This window comes from Lolium perenne, chromosome 2, assembly GCF_019359855.2.
Source record: "Lolium perenne isolate Kyuss_39 chromosome 2, Kyuss_2.0, whole genome shotgun sequence".
Classification (NCBI taxonomy): domain Eukaryota; kingdom Viridiplantae; phylum Streptophyta; class Magnoliopsida; order Poales; family Poaceae; genus Lolium; species Lolium perenne.
In genome coordinates, this window is record NC_067245.2 from 95,813,476 (window position 1) to 95,839,153 (window position 25,678).

The window sequence follows — 25,678 nt, forward strand, 5'->3', positions numbered from 1 at the left end:
TTTCAGCGAGGAGAAACACAGATCACAAATATATCAATCTAAGTTGATTGTTCCGTTCGGACTGCCGAGGTAAAAAAAAAAATCAACCTTGCTTTTAGATTACACTACCTGCTCCGGCGGCTGCCTATAGCAAAGAGATTGCTCGATCGGCTGAAATGAGTCTACTTTGCCAAGTGAAAAAAGGTCTGAAGAGAGTAGAACCTCCCATTTATGGTGTCTCTGCCATCATCAAGAGTAATTTTATAGTCAGAAGAAATGGTAGAATTAACTATCAATCGGCGGGAGTAAATGAGCACCTGACGTACCGAATATCTTGTTAAGATGTGTTTACCACCCCTAAACTATTCAAACACCATATATCTTTTATGAATTTTCCAAATAGAAACATGTTGATGAGACATACGACGAGATAAAAGAACATTTATTTAATATGTACTCCAGAAGTTGTTGGTCGGAAAACATCACCATTTCCATGGCATCATTCACAGGCAAGATTATATGCAACTGCAATCAGCTATTTTATCTCTACAAAGAAACATGTAGAGAACACAATCCAATCAGGAATTTCAACTATTTAAATCTACAAATTCCTAAACTCCACCTGTCATGCACTTGGGCTTTGTATGGTGATCAACCAAATATACAAGTTACGGAGTAATTCATTTCTGCTTTGCACAAATATACTTTTTTTTTTGAAACGAGTGCACAAATATACTATTAAATATCCATCAACCAATGTATATTTATTTCTTGATTATAACTGGTTAAATTAATGTGGGATGCAGGAGCACATTGGTATAGGCCAATAAATTAAAATTTGGGGCGTCTAGTAGAAACATGAACCTTGATAATAGATCATAAGTGGCAGGAAATACCTCAACATATATTTTTGACTGAAGCTGACATACAAAGGGAGAAAAGAGCACTGAACGGTGGCATGAATCAATTTGGTCATAGCTTATGATTGCATCTACACATCTGGCAAAATGGCAGCCTTAATAGCTTTTGTACCGTAGGTACGGCCATTGTCTTAGCAAAGAGATTAGTTGATTACATGGAAAATTAGGAATTATAGAATGCAAGAAAATCCCGTCCTTGGTCGCCAATCCTTCTCCAATCGATGGTTGCAATGTACAACTCGCGTGGATTTCTCATAAAATTTACAGTCCCTGGTCGCTGAGCACCGGTCGTCCCGCATACCAAAATCGCCGAACTTCCATATCTCCTCTCCCACGGGGAACATCTCTACTCTCCACGAATCTGCAGAGATGAGATACAGAAGAGGAGGTCAAAGATATTGGAGATTGGGGTTAGAGTCTTAGATCTGCTAGGACACGGCGGCCAGAACTTCCTTCGTTGGTAACTCGCCCCGGTTGGAGCTCTACGCGGGTGATGACGGGGAACGGGGTCGTCGGAACCGCTTCCGATGTGTCGCGGCGGCGGCCTTCGCCGTTGTAGGCGAGCATAAGGGAGGGGCTGGTAGGGTGGGCGGCAGGGGTAGCTATATTAGGCACCATCGCAGACGCGGGTATGAGGTGTCGGGGCGGCGTCCTTTGCCGGCACAGGCGATCTGGAGGGAGGCGGAAGGGGCTCTATCGACAGCACGTTGTACGGCGTGAGTCGAGGAGAGATGATCTGGGCAGGGCGTCGGGGGAGAGGTGGTGCACTGGATGACGGATCCGTGCGGTGGAGGACATGGACAGTCGAGGGATAGGTGGTGTCGGCCGGATTCGTGTGCAGGATGCCCGGTGACGCGGGGTAGGGTTTTGGGTTCTCTCAGAGGAAGGCAAGCAGGAGTCCCCACCAACGAATCTACTACCTACATTTCATTGGGCCGGCCCATTTGAAAGCGTGCGGGGACGAGCGCGACCAAAACGACCAAAAGGACGGCGAAATAGGGGGAGAAGGCGGAACACGTTCCTTCTTTTTAAGTAGTAGATTTAAGTAGTAGATAGAAATTTATACAACGTGGAAGGGTGAGAGAAGTAGCTAAGCGACAAACAACGCCTTTTAGCTTACAACGATAATCCAAATACTTTCTATCACACACACTAACACAACGCACAACAACATCGCCCAAACTAAACCATAAAGCCATGTCTCAATCAATGTCGATTTCCTCCGAAGAAGGACATCTTCCAATCTCTCCCCATCAATGTACCCTTCACCCTTGAATGCCCAAGGAGTTGGTGAGTAGGTGGAAGGACTTGGCCAGCTTCGAGAAAAGTGTTGTCTTGCAGTCAGCGGCGAGCAGCATCAACAACATGAGAGCAACACAATGCAGGAGCCATGTTTGAGTCAAAGGATTGCATCAGAAATGTGCATGATTAAATCATATAGAAAATTTTCATATAATGTTTGTTTGATTTGTAGGATTGATTCCTTAGAAATTTTGTGTTCGCGCGGACCGGAAATGTGTCTGCACCCTGCTCTAGCGGGGCGACGGATAGTGTCCGGGCCGTCCGCGGAAACGCAAACGCGGCGCAAAAATACGGCACGTCTCCGCGAACGCTGCGTGGTCGCGCCGAGCGTCCGCTCGCTTCTCCCACGGGCCCGCCTGGCAGCGACCCTGGCTCGAGTGGGCACGAATTAAGCACAAGAACTGCCGGGGAGGGAAACCGCCGGAGTGGCAACCGCATCGATCGACGCGCGAATCGCCGGAATGTAGTGCCGAACCGTCGCGGAAGAGCAACCATAACCCTCTTTGTTATACGCGTCGCCATTAATCCCCGCTAAATATGACCCTTGCGCCTGCGCTAATTCATCTCCAACCGACATGCCGTTCATCTTCATCTCCAACCGCCATACTACATGCATCAAGCCATGAGCAACCTATCGTTTCCATCGGACACCGACATCGAGGGGAAGCCGCCGGGATGGCGGCATTGGTGGGATAGAGCTGCCACGCCTAGCAGCTCTAGCTCCCCACCGATGGAGGGCGAGCAGGAGGGGGAGGCCATCGTCGAGGAGGGGGATGCCATTGGCCACAATGGCTAGGACGAGGAGGAGAAGGAAGAAGATGAAGATGCAAGGTGGGCACGGCTGGAGGCGGAGGAGGAGGCCGAGGAGGAGATGACGGCAAGTAAGGAGGCAAGGGCCCGGACGAAGGCGCAGACGCATGCGGAGGCTCATCATCCGTTCATGGACGAGGACGAAGACCCCAATGACCACTCGTCGAAGGGGGACTCAAGCTCATCGGACGCGTCGACCACCAGTACCTCTTCGGAGGAGGTGACAAGCAGGAAGCGCCTCCGTGAGAATGACGAGGCGGGGCCTTAGAAGTAGCTAATTTAAAAAATTGTATGTTTAATTTGTTTGAACATGTTAGCACTAATTTTAAAATATAGATTCTACTCAGAAACGGGAATATCTCACTGGTGTGTAGGATAGAAATCTATGATATGAAGCGGGAATAGATATCTCTTTGTCCTAGATATTTTCAATGTTGTTGTATGATCTCAAATATACTAGGTGAGTGCGACAACAAGTGTCGGCCGGAACTCTCATGTAGAGGAATAGAAATCTCTCTCGATGGACGAAATTCATCGGGCACGTAGACGAATAATTTAGACGTCCGAAATATATCGCCCCGCTGGAGATAACACGTCCCCAAGCACAGGTTCAAGGAGATTGAGCAGACGAGGGTTCATTTTGAAATACGACCGTTCGGCCTCCACCAGCAATTTGCCGCTCAAATCACCCAAAACCAACTACCCCCACAATCCCCGCTCCTCGGCGACGGCGAGCCATCCCGAAATCCATGGAAGCTCTCGCCACCCCGAAATCCATGGAAGCTCTCGCCACCCCGAAATCCATGGAAGCTCCAGAACCTTCTCTTCCGGTTGATAAGGCCCCCATCTCCTTCTCCACAGTAGAAGATCTCCTCCCCACCGCCGCCATGAGCCGCCGCGAGCTCACCGTCACCGGCTCCCCCTTCCGCGACGTCTCCAACCTCCGCACCCCAAAACCCAACCCCAACCCCAAATCTCCCTCCCCGCTCTTCTTCACCGCCTCCAAGACGCCGCTCCCTGCCCCCACCCCGGCGCCCCTCGGCCGCAGCCGCAGGAGACCCCTCGCCGGCGCCGCGACCCCGGCGCCCCTCGGCCGCAGGAGACCCCTCGCCGGCGCCGCGACCCCGGCGCCCCTCGGCCGCAGAAACACCCTAGCCGGCGCCGCGACCGCGACGCCCCTCGGCCACCGCCTCCGCGCGCTCGAGCTCGACCAGTCGCGCTCCGCCCGCCGCGCCGAGTCCGCCCGCGAGCGCGCCCTCCGCGCCTTCGCCGCCTCCGCCTCCTCATGTCTCTCGCTCCTGCTCCGCGACCCCTCCGCCTGCGGCTGCTCCCCTGCCGCGTCCGCCACGGCCACGCACGCATCTGCGGCGGGCAAGCGCGGTGGCGAGCGGGTGCTCGGGAGCAGCCCGAAGCGGCGCCGTGGCGGGGATCGTTGCGTGGAGAGGAGGAAGGCGATGACGCCTGCTATGGTGGCCGTGCTACGGGAGTCCCTCAGGGAGGTGTGCAGCTTGGAGGATGTGGAGGAGAGGATGGGCAAGTTCATGAGCGCCCAGGCGTGCCAGGAGGTGCTCCTCATGATGTGCCAAATTTGCAAGGTGCGCATTTCCCCCATTGGTCAACGCTTTATATTTTATTTTATTTTTTGCAAAAAAATGCCTTATGTTGGGAGGGATGCTGCATATCTCTGTCGTGGGACAGCAATTGTTGTTTGCCCGTGAATGAAAATGATGTCCTATCTCTAGTCGTCCGTATGGTATTTTAACACTGTGATTTTAATTTACTCGACTTACATTTTAAACTTTTCAGCTGACTTCCAGTCAGCACCACCATTGACAATCTAACAAGTATTGTATTTTTCCTTGCAGAACATTGATGAGAGAAGACTGAAGATGAAAGCGCATTGCCCTATCGCTACTGATCTTAGGCTGAAAGAGAATGCTACTAGAGTTTTCATGTGTTACAATCCAGAGTGGCTCATGATAGGATTACATATTGTCCTTGGGGGTGATCTCCTTATGAAACTTCTTCAGGAGAAGCAATTGTTTTGTCAAAACATGCCTCCAAAAACTTCTTCTGGAGACGGGAAACGGGACAAGGAGGAGGTTACCTTTCTGAAACTTCTTCTGGAGAAGCAATTGTTTTGTCAAAACATGCCTCCAAAAACTTCTGGGGTCAACAAAACAGGTTGTACTGAAGCATCAGGCAACATCATACTGAAAAGAATGTTTCTGCTTGTCGCTGCCCTAGACAGAGCGAAAATGGAAAGTGCACTGCCTCTCAAATCTGGAATCGATAGCCTTGATGATGGTGGATCCCCTCCATTGTTTTGTCACAAAGCCCACATAAAATCTAGCCGGCAAATTGTTCAGGGTAAGATAGCCGAATCCATCTAATTCTGGTTAATTTTATTCGTGAACCTGCATGTATTTTGCTCAACCGCTCAAGACTTCTTTTACTTATTATTCCTGAATTCTAGAGTCTTTGGCTGAGGTAATGCATGGAGAAGGTGATCTCCTTATGCATCTATCAACAATGGGATACAAACTGAATTACGAGCAGGTATGGTAATAGCCAGTGTTACCATGCTATCTAAAACTATGCAACAAATAATCTTAGAACATTAACTATACTACTATAGACCATACTGCTGAACTTTGACATTTTGTGTTTTGATTACAAGTTTCCTTTGAATATTTGGTGTTTTTTTCTAACTATGTTTCCTTACCAGCTTGCTCTGTCAGAATATAACTTCACTATAGGAAATTTATTTGAAGATCTCCAGGATGGCATAATTCTTTGTAGGGTTGTTCAGCTCCTGCTTTCTGACGCATCGATTATTTCGGTATGCATTTACTTACCTCACACGAGCTAGATGCTTACTTCCATTGGATTTAAAGTGACATCATGCATTATTTTCAGAGAGTGATTGCTCCGCCAGATACACATAAAAAGAAATTGCAAAATTGCACCCTGGCTATCCAGTATATCAAGCAAGCTGGGGTTCTAGTATCTGATGCAGATGGAGTCATAATTTCAGCAGAAGACATTGCTAATGGCGACAAGGAACTAATTCTTTCGTTGATATGGAATATCTTCATTCATATGCAGGTTAATCTAAACATGCTGTTATTCATGTTGAAGATTTTACTGTTACATTGTACCTTTCGTTTGTATTAAAGATCTAGAATATTGGATTATTCGATGTTCTGTTTTGTTTTTTCGATCACTTCATTGGTGTATTACAATAGGGATATGCTGTACTTGTGAGCGCTATGTTCTTCCCTTAGTCTAAATAGTTATCTGATAACTGTTACTTGCCTAAATCAGAAGGGTTGCAGTAGTGCATAAATTCTATTCTTCAAATATATAACCCTGTGCTCTTGTGCAGTTACCCTTGCTGGTAAACAAAACTTCACTAGCTCGTGAATTATCCAGGTTAAAAGCACCGACACTGGTGAGTTTCTTGTACTCGGGAGATCACATATTGTTATTTCCCTTAATCTTTTGTTATTCATTTTTGGCATAATAAGTAGCACCCTATTTTCATCGCGAAAAAGGTAGCACCCTACTACACATGATTGCAAGGTGTGGTTCCTTTAGAGTTTAGTAAATCGGTCCTTATTGAACAATGCGTTGTATCTGGTTGTTGTTTCCATCAGACTTCAGACTGAAATGCTGAATCATGTGGTTTACTTACTCGTGTAATTGTACTAAAAGATGGTCTCTTTTCACAGTAAACTATTGCGGTAGCCTGCACTAAGAAAAAAGCTATATCAACTTTGTTCCACTACACTTCACATTGAAGTTTCAACACTAAACAGTCATAACTCTGTGCGTTGCACTGGCAGAAATGGGACAAGGCATATGTGTTTTGCAGTAACAATGCAATATTGCTCAACTAACAGACAAAATTTCCATAATAATGACATATAAATCTGCTTCTGTATTTGTGATTTTATTGGGAACAATATTAATTCATTGTTTCATGAGGTGTTCTACTTCTTTCATTTCAGGAACAATCAATCTCTGAGACCAAGTCGCACATGAGCTTGCTTTACGATTGGATTCAGGTAGGTGTTATTGTTCTCTTTCTATGTTGTCCATTTGCTCAAATGTGCAGGTCAGTCTGTACCACATACCACCAAGATTAAATTGTTAGCTCCTTAACTACATGTGATATGCCCTCGAAAATACTATTTTGTGCATGATCCCAGTATGGATGAACATCCATAAATACATTTTTTCAGAGTGTCCTTGCATTTGTAGGATGCTCCCATTCTCATTTCTGTTGAAAGTAGTTTCATATTGTCTATTTTCATTTGCACATGATATATCTAATTTGCATGCTGATGGCATTCCCTATCTCATATGTTTTGCATTCTTAGCTCATATATAACACCTTATTTCGTTTAATGTTTCGTACTTCCGTTACCACCACACACTGTAACCACTTGAGTGTACTACTCTTCAACAAAAATGGTTTTAACTTTACAACCTCTCTGGCTATCTGACTTGTTTGTGCGATTTATCTACATTTTTCATTGTTTGTTTGCAGGTGGTAGGTGCAAAATATGGCATAAGTGTGGAAAGTTCGTCTCAGATTGACAGGAGAGCGCTGAACTATTTAATAAGTTACTATTTGAACATTAGCATTCATGGCTGTCCCCTGAAGGTTGTCCTTCAGTTCCGTCAAATCCTTCTGCTTCATTGTCAATTCATTCAATCATCTTTATGTTTATTTTTTGTATATTATGTGCTCATTTTTCTTTATGTTGACTGTTAGGAAACATTTTCTGATTGTCGAAAGAAACTGTTCAGTTGCCACGAGCAAGATACTTCCACTGATATCATGAGCTTTCCATCTAGGAAAATAGGAAAAATTCTTGGAGACTTTCTTCAGGTAGTATTTTATTCATTTGGACCATTATCAGGTGTATGTGTTCTCATGTTTTTTCTGCAATATATGCAGGGTTTTCCAGCTAGTGACATCTTAGCCAATGATGTATTATTTGATGAAAAGGGTGCAATAGTTTTAACTGCACTCCTATGTTCACATCTGACTAATGATAAAAGATTGGTAATCTTTCTTTCACATTTTTCTCCTTTTGTTTCTGTTCAGCATGCATGAAACACCTACATTGACAGACTAATCTGTATAGGAGCAACTACGGAATTTTATCAATGCGAGATTGGACTACCAAAGCGTGCAGAATAAAGTTTCTGCTGCAATTATATCTCCAAGAAAGAATGATGTGAAGTATCAACCCCCTCAGACAGATAACACAGATGATTCATGCAGGAGACAGGGTTTGTCCTTTATCGCTGCATTTGGTTGTTTTGTTGTTACATTGAACAAGAGGAAAACTGCCACTTTTAAAGGATATAACTAATTAATTTTTTTCACATATACTTTGAGAAAGTAGTAGTCACTATTTTCTGCTGCTGGAAAAAAATCTTCGAGGTTTACATAGTTTGACTGTTTCTAGCTGTGTTAGCAACATAAGATTTTTTCTGCAAACAAGTGAGATTCATGTTACTATTTCTCCAGAGCGGGCTGCTACTACTATACAAACTCAAATCAGACAAATGATTGCACAGAACAAATATCATAAGCTTAAGACATCAATATCTATCCTGCAAGGTGCTATAAGAGCTTGGTCAGCTGTTAACATGATAAGCAAGTATAAGCAAGTATGGCGATCAGATGGTACATTTCCATTACTAATTGCTCACTATATATGCACATGTTTTGCACCATAATTGTTAACGCTCAACTATTCATTTGTTTTCAGGAGACTACAGCAGATATTTTATTTTCATATTTGAAAGGCATAGATTTGTTCGAATGAGAAGATCTGCCATTGTGATTCAGCAGGCTGTTAGGATTTGGATTAGGGAAAGGAATAGGTCTGAGAACATTGAGCTTTTTGAAAGCCATGAATTCTTGGATACTACAGCTTCGTCGAAAAGCCATTGCATAGAAATGTACCATGGTGAGATTGAAACCATAGCTTGCAAGGATGCGGGTGCCTCAATAGCTTCTGCTGCCCCTCAATGCCTTGATGAGACGGAATGTATAGACTCAACCACCATTCTGCAGCTTGGCGACCAATACAGTAACTATGTAGCTCCTGCCATTCAGCTCTGCAATAGTGGGCATGAGTCTGTAGCGTCTCCTAGTCCTCATAGCAAGAGCGGCTCCATAAATACTGTAACTAAGCACCTATTTGAAGATGAGACTGCAAACATTGCATCAGACACTGAACTTGTGTACAAGGATGACGTGGACTGTGGAAGCAATATTTCTTGTGGAGCTTCATTCCAGCATGAACGGCCTGTATCTGCCCAGCTCGATTTCTTACTTTGCAAAGACGGAATGGCTGCTCGAAAGATACAGTTTGCATATAGAAGATTTGTACAGGATAGATCCTCAAGAATGTCTGCTGCAACTAAAATTCAGAACCACTGGCGTGGTTTCACCATGCGGATCTGTTTCAAAAGGCAAGTTGAAGCTACCATTGCCATCCAATCTGTAATAAGACAGAACTTGTGCAGCTGGGCTTTTCACCAGCATCACGATGCTGCAATAGAAATTCAGCGTATTGCCAGAGGACATTTCGCTAGAAAGAGGCTATTGGGTTAGTATGTAATTCACTAACTCTTGCTCTTGATGCGTTCTTATTGACTACTGACTGGCACTAACTGGAACTACTCATGCAGGTTCTGTACTGCAAGTCTACTCTACCCTTTTTACACTTGACCAAAGTCAGCATAAAAGATTTCACCAAAGTGCTGAACTAAAAATTGTGGTGTACTCAGCTTTAAGGCTACAAAGATGGTGGAGGAAGGTCATATTACACCAGTCTATCAGAAAATCAGCCATTGCAATTCAATCCTCAGTTCGTGGTTGGTTAGCTCGTAAACAAGTCAGACAAATTACCTCCTGTATCTGTCTCATTCAAGTATGTGTGATATTTTGCTTCTTTCTAGATTGGATAGTAACATTTTAATGTGGGAAAGGTATATATGACCACTCAATTTGCAGAGATGGTGGAGAAAGGTTCTGTTTCTTGAATCAAGGAAACGAGCTGTGACTGCTATCCAGTCCCATGTTCGTGGTTGGATAGCACGACGTGCATCTATTAGAAAAAAGAAGTGTATTACTATTATTCAGGTCGTGAACGATATCCGATCATATGATTCTGTTACATAAGGGGGCTTTTTTTGTGATAGATATAGCAAACACTATTCAAGTTCCCTTTCATATGATACTCCAGTTTAATTTGACATACAACCAACTCACCTTTGCAGTCCTATGTCAAAGCCTACCATGTGAGGAAAGCTTCAAAGCAAGAAGTTGCTGATATAAGGTCTAGAATACAGAAGGCTTCCAAACAAGTTGATGACAACATGCGCCTGATCAGTAGGCTAATTTCTGCACTGTCGCATATCACTGGCTGTAGGAGCATCAGCAGCATTCGACAAACCTGCACAACATTAAGTAAATATATGTTCTTTAAGTTTACCTTTTCAAGTTCTTCTCTAGCCTGATTTCATGTCACTGTTGTGTTCTTTGTTTCATACTATCTTCCTTGACATTCTTAGGACCATACTGTTTTCTGATCCTTTGCTGGGCACTTGCTTCAGGAGTTCTGTGGTTTTCACTGTATATGTACCTTTTCTCCTCTAGGTACTGCTACAAAGCTTTCTGAGAAGTGCTGTGAGACACTTGTCGGTGCTGGTGCTGTAGATATTCTGCTGAAGCAAATCCCTAACCTGAACCGTGGGATCCCTGACCAGGAAGTCTTGAAGCAAGTACTCTATACACTGCAGAACATCGCAAGATTCCCAAATCTTCGACCGATTTTAGTGAACAACCCACAGTTGGTAACCACTATCTTCCAGGAGCTTCTGAGGTAATTTCTCACAGTATTCAGTTCAGTTCTCAACTATCCGTAAGTACTTTTCTGGTCTTCTATTTTTTTGAAACAGTGGGAGAGATTACCGTTGCATTTTTCGGTTTTGTGTTAGTTAGTTAGTTAGGGCATGTATGGTTGGTGCCTACACATGCCACACCTTTTTGTGCCAGATGTGTTGCAAATCACAGCTTATGTGGTGAGCAAATATTAGGGCACACTTGTGGCAATAAATCCTATGTATGACATGTGGTAGGGTGCTAAGGGTGGCATGCCTAACCTTTGGCGTGGCAAGTTGTGGCTTTAATGGCATACACCCCCTTGCCTGCAACGAATTCACCTGGTATGATTACACATAAGTGCTGCCAGATTGATACTGATTTGAAAATTGAGCTCCTTTTGTTCTGATTCGCAGCATTGGAAAACATGGGCTGCCTTATAACCTGTATTTCCTGACATGATATCTCTCTGTCAATGCCCTCAGGAACAAAGGTGAAGTGTTCTTCATCGCATGTGGTATTTTGAAGAAGCTGTGCGAGTCCAAAGAAGGGCGTGAGACCGCTGGGGCCCTGCGGCACCACATAGGAAGGCTGGGCAGTATGGTGCAAGACCTTAAGAAGAAGGTGGAGCTCGACAAGAGGTACAGAACATCCTTGCAAACATAATATTGAAACAGAATATGGGTGGACCATCCTTTTTTGTGTTTCACTGGCTTGACTGAGGGCTTCTCTTGTATCTGCAAGGTGTGGTCACACTGGAGCCCGTAAGGAGGACAATTTGCGCCGGCTTGGGGAGGCTGACACCCTCTTCCATTTTCTCACAGACGACCTATGATCTGTTAAACCTAAAAAGCTACTCCCTACGTTTGCTTTTAATTGACGCAGACTGAGTTCAGCGCATGTAGGTAGTGTCCGCGTCGATTAAATCGGGTCAGAGGTAGTACATCTAGTTTACGTAGAAAGCCTTAGTTTCTGGAAGCGACTGTAGTCCGAAGGTAGATCTCGTAGACAGCCATGATGGAACTCTGTGTGGGCAACTGAATTGGTGCTGGTTGTTTTGTGCGAGTCGTGTGAGGATGTAAGCATCAGCTTGATGTGCGTGACGTAGTGTCTTCTGATGGGAAGGCCAAAATAATGGATTGTATGTTCTGACTCGTTTCTTGACGTGAAAATTCCCTGCTCGTTTTGCTTACACTTTAGGAGCTATTCCGTCTGTTTATGTTTCACCGAATATATAAAATTATGATGGATCTAAAGAAACTTACTTGGTGTTGTAGATGTTGATATAATTTTGTATGAAGTTGATCAAACCTAAAGTAATTTCACGCAGGACAAACATAAAACTGCAATTATTTATGTTATAACTTTTTTTTTTTGAAGGAATGCCTGGTGGTGCTTTATATTGAATAGATACGATAGTTACACAGTGTAACACAAAAGGTAAAATGAAACTAAAATTTACCTATAAGTGTTCTTAGCTAGATGCGCCACCTAGTTTGCAAATCTGGGAGAGCACTGAAAAGTGTCCCTCATTGTGCTTAAGCCTTCAGAAAGCATTTCGCCATAATTGAGAGTATGGACTCCAAACCTCCATCACACCATTACATGCCTAGATCAACACAAAAGAGTTGCAGTCAATGCATACTGAAATACTTCCTCCGTTCAAAAATAAGTGTTAGACTTATTCTACATACGAATATATATACAACTAAAATGGATCTAGATATATTTGTATCTCGACAAAATTGAAACACTTATTTTACAAAGGAGGTAGTACTCCTTAGGGCCTTTGTTTGGTATTAGAATTTTTATGGAGATTGGTGGGTACAATCCCAACTAAACTACAAATCTTCACTTGCTACTAAATGCATGTTTGGTTCTAGTGTATCGGACTAGTTTGATTACCACTTTTCTCCAAATCCTAGTGTTTTTTTTCTAATGTCCAGTACACTACCCTACCTAGTGGATTGGTATTTTGTGGAGATTAAAGAAGATAGGGTAAGATAAGGGTTTCACCAAATCACTGTAAAGGGTTATCCACACTGGTCAAACACTGGGCTTGTTTGGTTCACAGAATTTCATAACGTGGGAATAGGAAAAACGCAAGATTGGAATGTGGCATGTTCTCTCTAATCCTATAGGATTGGGAAACTACGGGATTTTAAATCTACAAAGCGTTTGATTGCACAAGAAAGCTGAAGAAATTGTAGAAAGAGGTTGGAGTGAAGAAAAAATTTCCTACGAAACATAGTGCAAATGATTACTTTGTAGGAATTCCAAAGGATTGCAATCTTATGAATCAAACGACCTTTGTAGAAAAAAAAAATCCTATAGTTCCAATTCATACAAAAATCCTACACCATTCATTTAAATCAAACAAGCCATTGGTACTAAACAACTCCAAAGAAGAGAAGGGCTTCGGCGGCGGATGCACATAGGACATTCTGCAGTGTGCATGCAATTCCAGCGATCGCCTCACCTCTATGGTTATATGTAACACGTCGCAAATTATTTTAAGATAATACGATTGTTTTCATCATCTTTACAAATAATACTTGATTTTTTTAAAAAAAAAATCAGAACTAAGATTCGGTTGACCGGACAGCTGCCGATCGACAGACTGGCTGCCGACCACAGGTACTCTGGACGGCCACCAGTGTGCCGATCGGCATCTGGTCGGCCGACTGAGTCCTAGATTCGGAAAATTTTGAAATCACGTATTATTTGTGAAACAAATATAAAAGACGTATTATTAAAAAAAACGCTAACACAGCCTCGCTGCTGCGAAACTGACCCATCCATGTGAAAAGAGGCGTTAATATTAGGCTTGTAAGAGTCATGTGCTGGTTTTACTTACTCCCCCCCGCGTCTGATTAGAGTGTTGTCTAAATTTAAATATATCTAGACACTAAATATTATCTACATACATCTGAATTTTGATAAATCTACATATGTTTCACGGGACGAAGTGAGCACAACTATTGATGAGGCGCAGATACCATCTTACAAACCAGTTGATTAAAGAATTTCAAGATTAGCTATTCAGATAATAGAACGTTGACAAGATCCCCTGAAGCAGTCTGACTTTTTCTATTTTCAAACTCTGTTTTTCGTAATTGCCATTCAACCTTAATTAAAAGTAGCGCCTATGCTATTTTTGTCAAAAAATTGAGAACAAACAAGATTGGTCATGAACTCTGCAGATTGCAGGTTCATGTTTTTCACTAGACCGTTACACAAGTCCCCATCACTGAATTAGAATTATTATTGAACAATGTGTTTGCCCATATAAGGGCAGTTCTGGCCCAAAAATGTTTCTGGTTAACATTACATTTGGGTCGATAATATACATACAGAACAGCACAAATGATCTATTGTACATATGCACCACCTAGCTAGGCCCTAAGTCATACCTTAGTAGTCCACCCTGCTTATCAACCTCTGCCATCAGCTAGACACTGAACGTCCCTCAGAAGAAAAGAGCTAGACACTCAACAATAGAAGAGAAACATCATACTACTAATGCCCTCAAGGGTCAGTCTGCCATTCATTTGCGTCAACTGGATTCCAGGTTGAATGGCTGCACCAGTTGAGCAGACCTTCGCCTCCGCTTTCCTTCAGGAGTCAGTCTTACTGCCGTCTTAACCAATACCTTGCCATTCTTGCCATTTTTATGTGGCTGCTTCTTGGAGGACTCTGGTTGCGCCAGAGAGGGTTCACCGTCTTCACCACAACTTCGTTGAGGAGACTTGACTCTCTTGCGTGCGAAACGTGCCTCCATTTCTGGTCTTCGGTTCGAACCAATGAGCTTTACGTGGAACGGATTAGCAGCTGTGTAACAGACTAATTCATTCGTAACTTGTCCTTTGTCCAGATCAACACTTCTGCCGTTCACCTGAAACATGAGCGAAGCTCAGTAGATGCTAGGTGTCACTCCATTATGCAACTGCAAAGATAAAGGGGGTTACCAGCTGGAGAAGGGCAGAGAATGTTCTTGCAACCTCGAACTTTTCTTTGCCACTAACAATCTGACTGAATGATGCAGTCCCTGTATCAGCTCTTAATGAGAGCTTGTCAATGATATGCTCACCATATAATCCAATATCAAAAGGTGGATTTTCATCCTGTAAAGGCATGAAATATAGAAGCGGTGAGCGGGACGTAAGTTCATATATGCAGACAAGCTAGCAGCTCAATGCAACCAAACCTGCACTTCCAAGGCATGCTCTATTCGTTGTTTCCATGTTGAAACTCGTGCATCCAGCTCGGTTTGTTGTTCGGCCTCAGCTATGTTAGCAAGGAGAAGATCCTATTGAGAGGTATCCATGTTAGTTTTGGAAGTTGACGAGATAAGCAAAAAAACTAAAAAGAAACAATTCAAAATTAGCCATTATCATTTGGAATTCTCTCTTCAAAACTTTTTTTAACAAAATCCATGCTTTAATGACTTCGTGAAGAAGTCCATGGAAATTTATCCATTACCAGAAAACATAAAACCCTTAAGATACTAAGTCGTGTTTAGAAGGGCACAATGGCTGAACAAACGGTGCCTAAATTGCTCTGCGTTATGGGATAAAAGAAACATCTGTGATAATCGCCATGCGTACAAGCTTGACTAGTTGTCTGGTTCAGTCAGGCGCAACAAGCACTTCTTCAAGTCGCACCAGAGTAATGTAATACTGATGTGTCAAGAACAAATTAGGCAATAAGCCATCAAATTAATTCAATCATATCACTTATCTATTAGGGGACCACTACAAGAAGCCTATTGCATGCCTTAACCACCGAATATATGAAAAGTGAAGACACATGAAATAAATAAGCAACCTAGCATTTTCTCGAACAAGTTTAGCACCATATTTATGAACACCAATTTATGAATCATGTCGCGCTCGTGCACACACACGCACACAGAGGTTCAGTAAATTTCAAAGAGAAAAGCTATTAGTGGTACTTCAGATTTACCAGATGTGACCGACACATATCAGCAAGGCTTTTTCCTTCCGGGATCTCCTGTGTAACCGGAACATCCACATTCTAGATTGAGATATAATAAGCATGTCAGGTTACCAAATTATTGGTTGAATGAACAAAGCGACCAACTAATACAAAACTAAAGAAGATGAACCTTATCCGAATATCTTGGACTGTCAATCTCAGTGTCATAATTCGGTATATTATCTGGCTCGTCATTACTATCGGAATCATGTACATAATCATTAGGCTGATTTTCTTCTTCGGGTTGGTAATGTTCTTCTCCAGATTCAAATGACATCCTAAGCTGCAATTTTGACAGGTAGCAACAAGTTAACTAAAATGGAAATATCTTACATGGCTACTGGGAATATCACATTTTTGCAACAATTCAGAACACCTTTTCGTAAAGAGGTACTGATTGAGAAGCATGGGGGTTTTCCTGCTGAGACATTTGTACTTCAAAAGATTTTGTTAGTTCAGGACTAACAACACCGTCAATCTTTGCCACAGGAAATATAGATGCAAGAGTTTTCTTCTTTGGTGCGCCAATAACTTTCCTTGAAAAACCTTTCACTGTTTCAAACAAATCAGAAAAGGAGATTCAATAAACAATTACTGAAGATAACATATAAGGAAATAAATCAGCTTTGTCTGGAAACAACATCTTCCGATACCTCTCTTATAAGGTTTGATCTTCAGGTTGCTAGGTTCATGCGGATCGAGCAACTCATATGGGTCCTCGTCATCAGAACCACTGTCAGGATCTGGGCACCCAGTCTCTTCATCATCATGCTGGGACATGCTTGGACCAGGAATATCAGGCTCAAAAGGATGATCAAAAGGATGACCAGACCAATCGCCGGGATTTACATTGGGGTCCAAGATATTATCATGACTATGACCTGCAATTTCTGGGACTTTCCCAGGGGTTGGGACTTCCCCAGGGATTGGGGCTTTCCCAGGGGTTCGTCTACGGGCAGTACCCCCTGACCTTACATTTGGAGAAGCAAAGACATTGTTTCTGGTTTTAGACGGTGCAGAGCCACCTCTATAAGCCGGAATATCTTCTTTGCCTGATTCTTTTCCTTGCAAAAAGTCCAAAACAGCTGGTGCATCACGTGGATCCAGCAGCAGGAAATCGCCATAGAAACCACATGTGGCTAACTGCAACAAAGAAATAACTAAGACTAGTTAAGTACTTGAGTATAGCAGCACATGTTATCAGTCCCAATTGCAAGTAAAGGAATATAACATTACCAAATAGGAATCCAACTCGCTCGCTTCGCTATCAACACCATCTCCTTCAAACACCAACAGATTTGCTGGCGGCCTCACAATTTTTCTTCGCAAATCATCTCGGTCAAGATTATTGTCCAAAGTGGTCCTCGATTCCGCTGGTAGTTTAGAAGGGAGAATATAGGTTTAACTTTGTGCCGTTCAAAGTAAGGATCTGGCTGTTATAACCTTAGAATGTGCAGTTACCTGGGACATTGTCTAACCCAGCAAACAAATCATCTTCTTTGTTGGCGGCAGTGCTAGGATCATTTTCATTTGTTTCAACAGAAGCCTTTTCTTGTTGATCTTGCCTGGTACAGTTGAAATGTTTTAGATAATTTGCAGGTGAACTGAAAAAAATGCACTAGGGGTGACCAAAGGGGCATGTGCAAGGCAATAATTGGCAACCGTCCAAACAAAGGCCAATATTTTGTCCATGGCCAAGAAATTTGAATGGTACATATACACAAACAAAACATACCAGAGATAAGCCAAAACTAAGAGACTCTACTAGGGTATCTAGCGGACACCAATAGCTGTTTCTGTGTTGTTACTTGAAGAAGCCAAAACTAACAAGCTCTACTAGGGTATCACTGTCTGGCAGTTTGGGGTACACTTGAAGCAAGATATGCAATGTTCTAGTATATATAGGCAAGGTAGCATACGGTAGATGATGTAAGAGAAAACTGATATATCCTTACTTATTTTGCGAGAGAAATTCCAGCGCATGTAGCACCAATGAGTAGAGGTACTCCACCTTGCGGCTGTAAACTTGAACTGATCCTTGGATCAATAGCGCCGCTGCACACGAATGGACCATAAATAAACAGCGCAGGGGAAGGGTTTACACAAAGAGAGTAACTCTTCTAGTGCAAAAGAAGCCTGATTTAGTTTTAGTGTCAAGAAACCTTGGGAAAGAAAGAAAGGAGAAACCACTGACGAATGAAATTCCAGGTTTTCTAAGCGCCTTAGGGACAAAAACAACCATAAACCCATCTAAAAGAAGCTGCTTTCATCAAAGATTACTCGAGCAAAACACAAAAACCACCCAGAAATCACAGTTCTATAGATGTCAATCTCCATCCACAAGCAAACTAGCCACACAAGAAAAAAAAAATTGAACTTTCTACCGTCCCAATTTCGAACCTTTTTCCCAAAACCTGGCAGCTTGCGCAACCTGTTAAAGAAACCCAACTGATTGGCCGCAAGAAAACCACAGCAGCGCACCTTCGGCGAAGTTGAAGTTGTAGGCCCCGTCCTCGCCGGAGATCTCGCCTGAGCAGATCTTGAGGAGGTAGTCCTCGAGGCTCTTGGCGACGTCCACCTCCCAGTTGGACTCGGGGTCCCGGTTGGCCTGCAGTATGGGGAACCTCCCCGCGCTCGTGCTCCCCTCCCCGCCGCCGCCGCTGCCGTCCTCCATGGCGCGCCGCTCAGACAAGGAAGCTACTGGGCGCGAAGAGGCATTCGGTGGGTTGGAATCCCTAGAGGCGTGGACCGGGGCGCGAGGTGAGGGTGCTTGGAAGCGTGGAGCGGAAGGGGAAGGAGAACCACAGGGGGCTAGGGTTTGGGAGTGGATTGGGGAATTTTTGGATTTGGTAGCACTCCCGCTCGGTGGATTTGGAGCGGCGGGATCTGAGTTTTGGTGAAGAGAAGAGCCGTTGTGCGGTTTATGAAACAAACGAGGACTATAGGGAGAAAGTGCCAAAGCACCTTGCTTTTTGCACTAGCCAACCACTTGCAGAGAGGAAAACGCTTTGACCTCCCTCACCCAGCTATTCCCTCGCCGGCGCCCGAGCCCCTCCAACTAAAAACTCCACATAAGGTCTCTTTTAATTCATATATGATAGGAAAAACACAGTAATAGAAAAAGCAAAGGGTTGAGATGTCATGCGTATTTGAATCATGTGGAAAGCTAAAGTGTGTTTGATTCTATCAAAAAAATCCATGAGGTATGATCTAATGGTTTTTTCCTATAGTATTTAAACAAAAAGTTTCTATAAATCAAACAACTTACATAGAAATTTTTTCCACTGGATCCAAATCCTACACAATTCCTTTATAAATCCTTTATATCATCAAAGGAGCCCTAAATCTTGAACCTCGACGAACTTAATGGGTGACTCGTCCATTTAGGTCGACTCATTATAGTAATAAATAAAGCTAAATAACGATTTTAGCTCGATACCATTAATAAGCTAAATGGGCAAGCTAGCGAGTATCGTGAGCAGCTTATTAAGCTCGTTAATTAGCCCTTATCTAGCTTATCAACTTGGACCAACGGGACTGCTCATGCATAGCTTGTTTTGCTAGCCAAATCCTGATGCATGTACCATGTTGCTACACTCATACATTATTAATACATGTATGTACTACTTAACCTATTAGCAAAAAGAATTGATTATCTTAACGAGCATATCATGACCGCTCACGAGCACATAACAAACAGAGCCAAGCAATGATTTTAGCTAACGAGCTTAATGATCTGAGCTTAACGATCACAAGCTCAGCTCTAGTCCAGCCTTCCAGCACAGTGAGCTCACAACCCCAAGTATTTCGCAATGAAACCACATGGCGGTAATTTTATCAGTTTATTAGGATCTATTTAGACACACATTACCTTACGATAAATATCATAGTTTGTGAAAACCTTGGCGAGCAACACTAGAGTTTAGAGACACTACTTTCTTTCGAGACGAGGCAAAAGCTAGACTATTTTATTGATTTAAAAGAAGAAATTTAATCAATCAATTAGCAAAAAATGAAAATAAAAACGGATACAACAAGGACTAAACCCACCTGAACAACAACGACAAGAGGCTTCATGCATGCCATGCCCAAACATCACACCACAAAGATCATGTTGGTTTTCCACCAATGACGAAAAGAAATGTTGTGGCTGCTATGGAAGGAGTAGACACACAAGATGCTTCAACAAATATGAAGAAGCCAGCCCTCCATAAGAGTTGCGCCAACGTGGGCAACCACGTCGTACACACGACAAAAGGTCGACACCCTCAACACTTCCGAAGTGTTGGGACCATCGTCCAAATATCCAACTGCTCTGCCACCCCGGGTGGACCGCCACCACCACCTTCCGGGACCATCATTCTAATGTACACATGTGCGTGATCGAGCCGCAATGTCACGCGACTCGGCCTCCCGCATCCCAAACTACACAAGGCAAACTGCACGCATACCACACCCACCGCACCGACATCTCAGGTCGTCGCTCCGATATTAAAACAACCTGCCTTTGGTGACACGTGTCAACCAATTCGACAATCTTGCCGCACTAGCGACACTAAATTGCCACCCAAGATATGCAAACAGCATATTTGCCTTCGTATAAATATTGCCCACCATGTTTTCAGAGGATGTTGCTCCGACATCCACCAGCTGATGGATTTCTCCTAGAAAGTCTAGACCCACCACATGGGTTCAAGTGGAACACCACGCTGATGAGTGAATTTTTTGAGTGTTTTTACCCCTTTATTTTACATAGCTATCCATGTGTAGCAATAGGATTTTGTTGTTTCACTGCGCTTGCGCACACCTTTTATGCTTATTTCGGCAAGATCTCAAAATAATAAGGCAATGATGAAACTATCAATAAAAACTATCCCTCTGTGGTTTTTTGACGTGATAAAAGTCATATAAGCACTTAACCACCCACCTGGGCCAAAGGAGGACGCGAGGAGAAACTCCATAATGTTTAGCGAGCATTGGTACAGGGGGACCCCGCCTGTATCGTCCACCCGTAAGCGGTGCCAAGAGCTTTGCCTTGTCAAATACTTTTACCTCGCGTAGATGGAAGGGAGATCCAACATTCACAACCGCCACAAACAATGAAGCACCACCTCTGAGAGAGATCTAGAGGAGGAACTTGGGAGAAGACATAGTCCGGGCAGCTACACGGATCATTGGAGGACAAGGCATCATCCCCTCATCATCAGCCATTGCATCTTCATCACCATCACCAATCCCTTTCTTATTCAACCCATAGTTGTGATCTCAATTGCTATTGTGGATTTGTATTTGAATTCATACCATTACCTTTATTCCATACACAAGATTATGATGATGTTATTGATTGCTTCCATGTGTGAGTAGTGAAAGAACATCTCTCCATAATTATGGTTTTGTGTGTTTGATGACAACATGTGTGATAATCTAATGTGGCTTAGTGTGCATATATGATCTATAGTATGTTTGAATTGAGAAGAATTAAAAGGGAAGACTCATGTGTTGAAAAGGAAGAACAAATAGGAAAACTAGAATTTGCTAGGCTGGAAATTCCGGGCCGGAAATTCTCTCTGAATTTTCGGGCCCCAAAATTCGGCAAAGGACTTAAAGTCTGGGTTCTTAGTACACCCCCCGGAAATTTGGCCGGACATTTCTGTTGAGGGGGGGGGGGGAATTCCGGCCCCAACGTACACCAGAAATTCCAGCCCTAGATTCTGCAATGGCTCGATATGGTGGGGGTATAAATAACCCCTTCTTCCCCAAGCTTTGGTTGATCACTCTCTCACAAGTTCATCCACCATTGTTGAGCCACAAGAAAACACAAGATTCACTTGATCTCCTCCTCCAACCATCCAAAACTCTTGATCTTTGGAGAATCAAAGGAGAAGACCCCGATCTACATCTTCACCGAAGTGATTTACATTTCCACCTCATTTGCTTGAGGGCCCCTTTGAAAGAACACCTCTCTAACTTTATAGTTTTGTGTGTTTGATGAAAACATGTGTGATACATTAATGTGTGTTGATGTGGTGCAAAACTTATTAGTGATCAGATTCATGTTGAGAAATAAGAAAAAGGAAGCATGAAAAATACTCCAGGCCGGATAATCCGGAGCTGGATATATGCACAATATCCGACCCCTGAAAATCGGCTAAGGACTTGGCGGTCGGGCTCTCTGTATACCCCCCGGATATTTGGCCGGATATTTTCATATGCCCCAGATATTCCGGGGGGGGCGGATTATCCTGCCCTTAGGCTAGAATATTCGGCCTTAGATTCCTGCAACGGCTCGATTTGCTTGGGGGTATAAATACCCCTTCTTACTCAAGCTCAGATTGCTCACTCTCTCACAAGTTCACCACCATTGTTGAGCTACAAGAAAACACAAGATTCACTTGATCTCCTCCTCCAACCATCTGAAGATCTTGATCTTGGGAGAATCAAAGGAGAAGACCCGATCTACATCTTCACCGAAGCGATATACATTCCCCCCTCATTTTCTTGAGGGCCCTTTTGCTAGTGTTCCCCTTTGCAAACCCTAGTTGTTTGTGGTTGATTTGGTCTGTTGGTGTTGTGTTGTTACAGCTATTGGAGCCTCTGATTCAGTTGTGGATGTGTGCCCCAAGAACCTTGTAAAGGCCTGTTTTCCGCCTTGAGGAAATCCCTTAGTGGACAAGTGGGCTAGGACTTTGTTGCGTTGCTCACAGGAGACCTGGGTGAGGCCTTAGTGGCGTTGGTTAGGCCTTTGTGGCGACCACATCCCTCCAAACGTAGACGTACTTCCCCTCAAAAGGAAGGAACTACGGGGATCATCTCTGTGTCTCCGCTTTCTCCACTCTCGGTTACCTCTATCCTTGATTGCACTATCATATCTTGCTGATACGTCCAAATTGCATCACTATTTTATATCATAATTTATTGTTATTCACTGATATATTTCATATTTAGAGATGATACTTATGTTGTTTCATCTATTTTTGCATGTTTGATGATTATTGGAGAATTAATTGCCGGAGTCTGAATTCTGCTGGAAAAGGGACCGTCAAGATACCATATTTCTGATGATCAATAATTCCTAGAAAATACCCAGAAGTTCCTATTTTGCTAGATGCCGGAGGAAGCCAAAAGGGGAGCCTCAGGTGGGCTAGGATGGCCCCACACCACCCCTAGGCGTGGGCCAACCCCTGGCCGCGCCTAGGCATGGTGTGGTAGCCCTAGCCCACATATGACAACGTCCCTTTGCGTATTTCATCTCCCGAGAACCCTAATACTGAGAGCAGGATCGCAGAAATATTCCACCGCCGCGATGGGGCGGAAAACAACAGAGAGAGAAAAGCTCTCCGGTAGGCAGAAATCTGCCGGGGAAATTCCTTCTTGGAGGGGGGAAATCATCACCATCATCGAGCTGGACTTCATTGGGATCATCATCATCATCTCCGTCACCAACACCATCATCTCCACCATCTCCACTCCGTCGCGATGTAACATCTTGGGTTTGATCTTATCTAGTTCATAGGGGAAACTTTCCCTGTGTTAATTACTCCTTGTAGTTGATGTTATTGAGTGAAACCATTGGATTAAGGTTTATGTCTAGATTTTTATTCATCATTATATCACCTCTGATTATGATCGATATGATGTCTTGTGAGTAATTTGTTTAGTTCTTGAGTATATGGGAGAAGTCAAGATGTTAGTAGTGGAATTATGTTGAGTAATATTTAATGGTTTGATATTTAAGTTATGGTGCTAATATTCTAGTGGTGTCATGTGAACGTCGACTACATGATACTTCACCTTTATGGGCCTAGTAGAATGCATCGTGTATCTGTCTACTAATTGTGGGGTTGCTGGAGTGACGGAAACCTAAACCCCCGTTGGGAAACCAGTGCATGAGGGAGTATAGATCTCAAAGTTTAAGGTCGTGGTTAGATTTATCTTAATTACTTTCTTGTAGTTGTGGATGCTTGCAAGGGTTATAATCACAAGTATGCATTATCCCAAGTTGGGGTAGTGCATTAGCATAGGTTCGCCCACACAACACCTACCAAACCGATCAAGATTATTCAGCTGCGTGAAGCGAAAGCACTTGACAAAATTCTCGTGTGTCATCAGGAATGTTTAGACATCATAAGTAAAACAATCGGCTTGTCCTTTGCTCTATAAAGGATTGGGCCACTCATTGGAATTATTATTACTGTCTTTTATTTACTCGTACTTTATTTATTTGCAATATCAAAAACCCCTGAAAACCTATCTGCTAGTACTTACGGTGAATCCTTTATCCAAACTGCTTGTCAACACCTTTTGCTCCTCATTGGGTTCGACACTCTTATTTATCGAAAGTACTACGATGCACCCCCTATACTTGTGGGTCATCAAGACTATTTTCTGGCGCCGTTGCCGGGGAGTGAAGCGCTATTGCAGAGTGGAATTGGTAAAGGAAACTTTTACTGTAAGTGATGTTTTTATTTTTGTCTGCTGCTTTATTTCATTATGGAGAAGTCTCCATTTGACTCCCTATTTGGGAGTACTACTGCCACTGTTACGGTAGTAGATGAACCACCGCCTGCTCAATTGGATCCTTTTAAAATACCTATGAAAAATGTTGAACGTGTTACGAATAACTGCTATTTAGGAGATGGAACTGCCCATCTTGGTGATCATTTACTCTTTATACATGAATTATGTGAGTTGTTCAAGTGTGCAGGTATTTCAATGGATCAAGTTAAAAGGAAGTTATTCTCTTTATCACTGAAGGGCAGAGCTACGGAATTCTATAAGATGTTAAAAAATGGCCGATCTATTAGCTGGGAGGAAATTGTACATCTCTTTTATTCTAAATTCTATCCTCCTAGTGAGATTCATAAAGATCGGAATCAAATATATAATCTGGCCTCGAGGTGGAGATATTATTGTCCAAACGTGGGGGAGATTGAAGTCACTAATGCTCAAATGTCCCATTCATGAGCTCCCCAGTAATATTGTTATTAATAACTTATATGCAAGGATTTCTCTTCATGATAAGGATTTATTAGATGCTTCTTGTTCTGGATCATTTACATGTATGAAAGAAGAAGCTAAATGGGATCTTCTTGACCGCATTCAAGAAAATAGTGAAGGATGGGAGAATGACAAAGGAAGAAAGTCAGGTATAAATTATGATTATGAATGTGATGCTGCGTAGATTACACACCGTTGGGGAACCCCAAGAGGAAGGTACGATGAGCACAATAGCAAGTTTTCCCTCAGTAAGAAACCAAGGGTTAATCGACCAATAGGAGAAAGAAGTGACTTCTGAAAGTGTTGCTAGCTGACTTGTGGCAGGGCGCACTACCGGCATCAGTAACAACGTGGAACCTGCACACAACACAACCAAAATACTTTGCCCCAGCTTACAGTGAGGTTGTCAATCTCACCGGTTTTGCTGAAAACAAAGGATTAACCGTATAGTGTGGAAAGAGATATTTGTTTGCAGTGAAATTAAAGAGAACATTGATTGCAGTAAGTAAACAGAACATGATGATTTTATCAGTTTAAAAGAAAGGACCGGGGTCCACAGTTCACTAGAGGTGTCTCTCCATAAAGATAAATAACGTGCTGGGTGAACAAATTACAACTGGACATTTGACAGAATAAAGCCATACATGACAATATGATTACTATGAGATTCGTTTGGGCATTACAACATAATATATAGACTGTAATCCAACTGCGTCTATGACTAATAATCCACCTTCCGGTTATCACCTGAACCCCT

At 43.1% G+C, this 25,678-nt stretch overlaps 2 protein-coding genes across 3 annotated transcripts; one reads left to right on the forward strand and one right to left on the reverse strand.

Annotated features, from left to right (window-relative positions):
• Nucleotides 1-3,623: 3,623 nt before the first annotated feature.
• On the forward strand, nucleotides 3,624-12,080 carry LOC127333313 (uncharacterized). 2 transcript variants are annotated; one of them, XM_051359699.2, is made up of 19 exons: nucleotides 3,625-4,606; nucleotides 4,877-5,381; nucleotides 5,488-5,570; nucleotides 5,740-5,853; nucleotides 5,931-6,119; nucleotides 6,400-6,465; nucleotides 7,025-7,081; nucleotides 7,567-7,683; nucleotides 7,795-7,911; nucleotides 7,981-8,088; nucleotides 8,171-8,318; nucleotides 8,560-8,718; nucleotides 8,804-9,649; nucleotides 9,732-9,973; nucleotides 10,057-10,185; nucleotides 10,323-10,512; nucleotides 10,702-10,927; nucleotides 11,412-11,567; nucleotides 11,671-12,080. In XM_051359699.2, exons 1-19 carry the CDS (start codon nucleotides 3,761-3,763, stop codon nucleotides 11,759-11,761), a joined length of 4,389 nt encoding a protein of 1,462 aa, XP_051215659.1. In that variant the 5' UTR covers nucleotides 3,625-3,760; the 3' UTR covers nucleotides 11,762-12,080. The 2 variants fall into 2 exon arrangements, with proteins under 2 accessions (XP_051215660.1, XP_051215659.1); XM_051359700.2 differs by lacking the exon at nucleotides 8,560-8,718 and having other exon boundaries at nucleotides 3,624-4,606.
• Nucleotides 12,081-14,173: 2,093 nt separating this feature from the next.
• LOC127333314 (condensin-2 complex subunit H2) lies at nucleotides 14,174-18,850 on the reverse strand. The gene is made up of 11 exons (XM_051359702.2): nucleotides 18,406-18,850; nucleotides 17,880-17,979; nucleotides 17,386-17,489; nucleotides 17,161-17,297; nucleotides 16,578-17,067; nucleotides 16,301-16,476; nucleotides 16,055-16,207; nucleotides 15,892-15,963; nucleotides 15,134-15,235; nucleotides 14,895-15,050; nucleotides 14,174-14,821 (listed from the first exon to the last, which is right to left on the reverse strand). Exons 1-11 carry the CDS (start codon nucleotides 18,596-18,598, stop codon nucleotides 14,483-14,485), a joined length of 2,022 nt encoding a protein of 673 aa, XP_051215662.1. The 5' UTR covers nucleotides 18,599-18,850; the 3' UTR covers nucleotides 14,174-14,482.
• Between the last annotated feature and the right edge of the window lie 6,828 nt (nucleotides 18,851-25,678).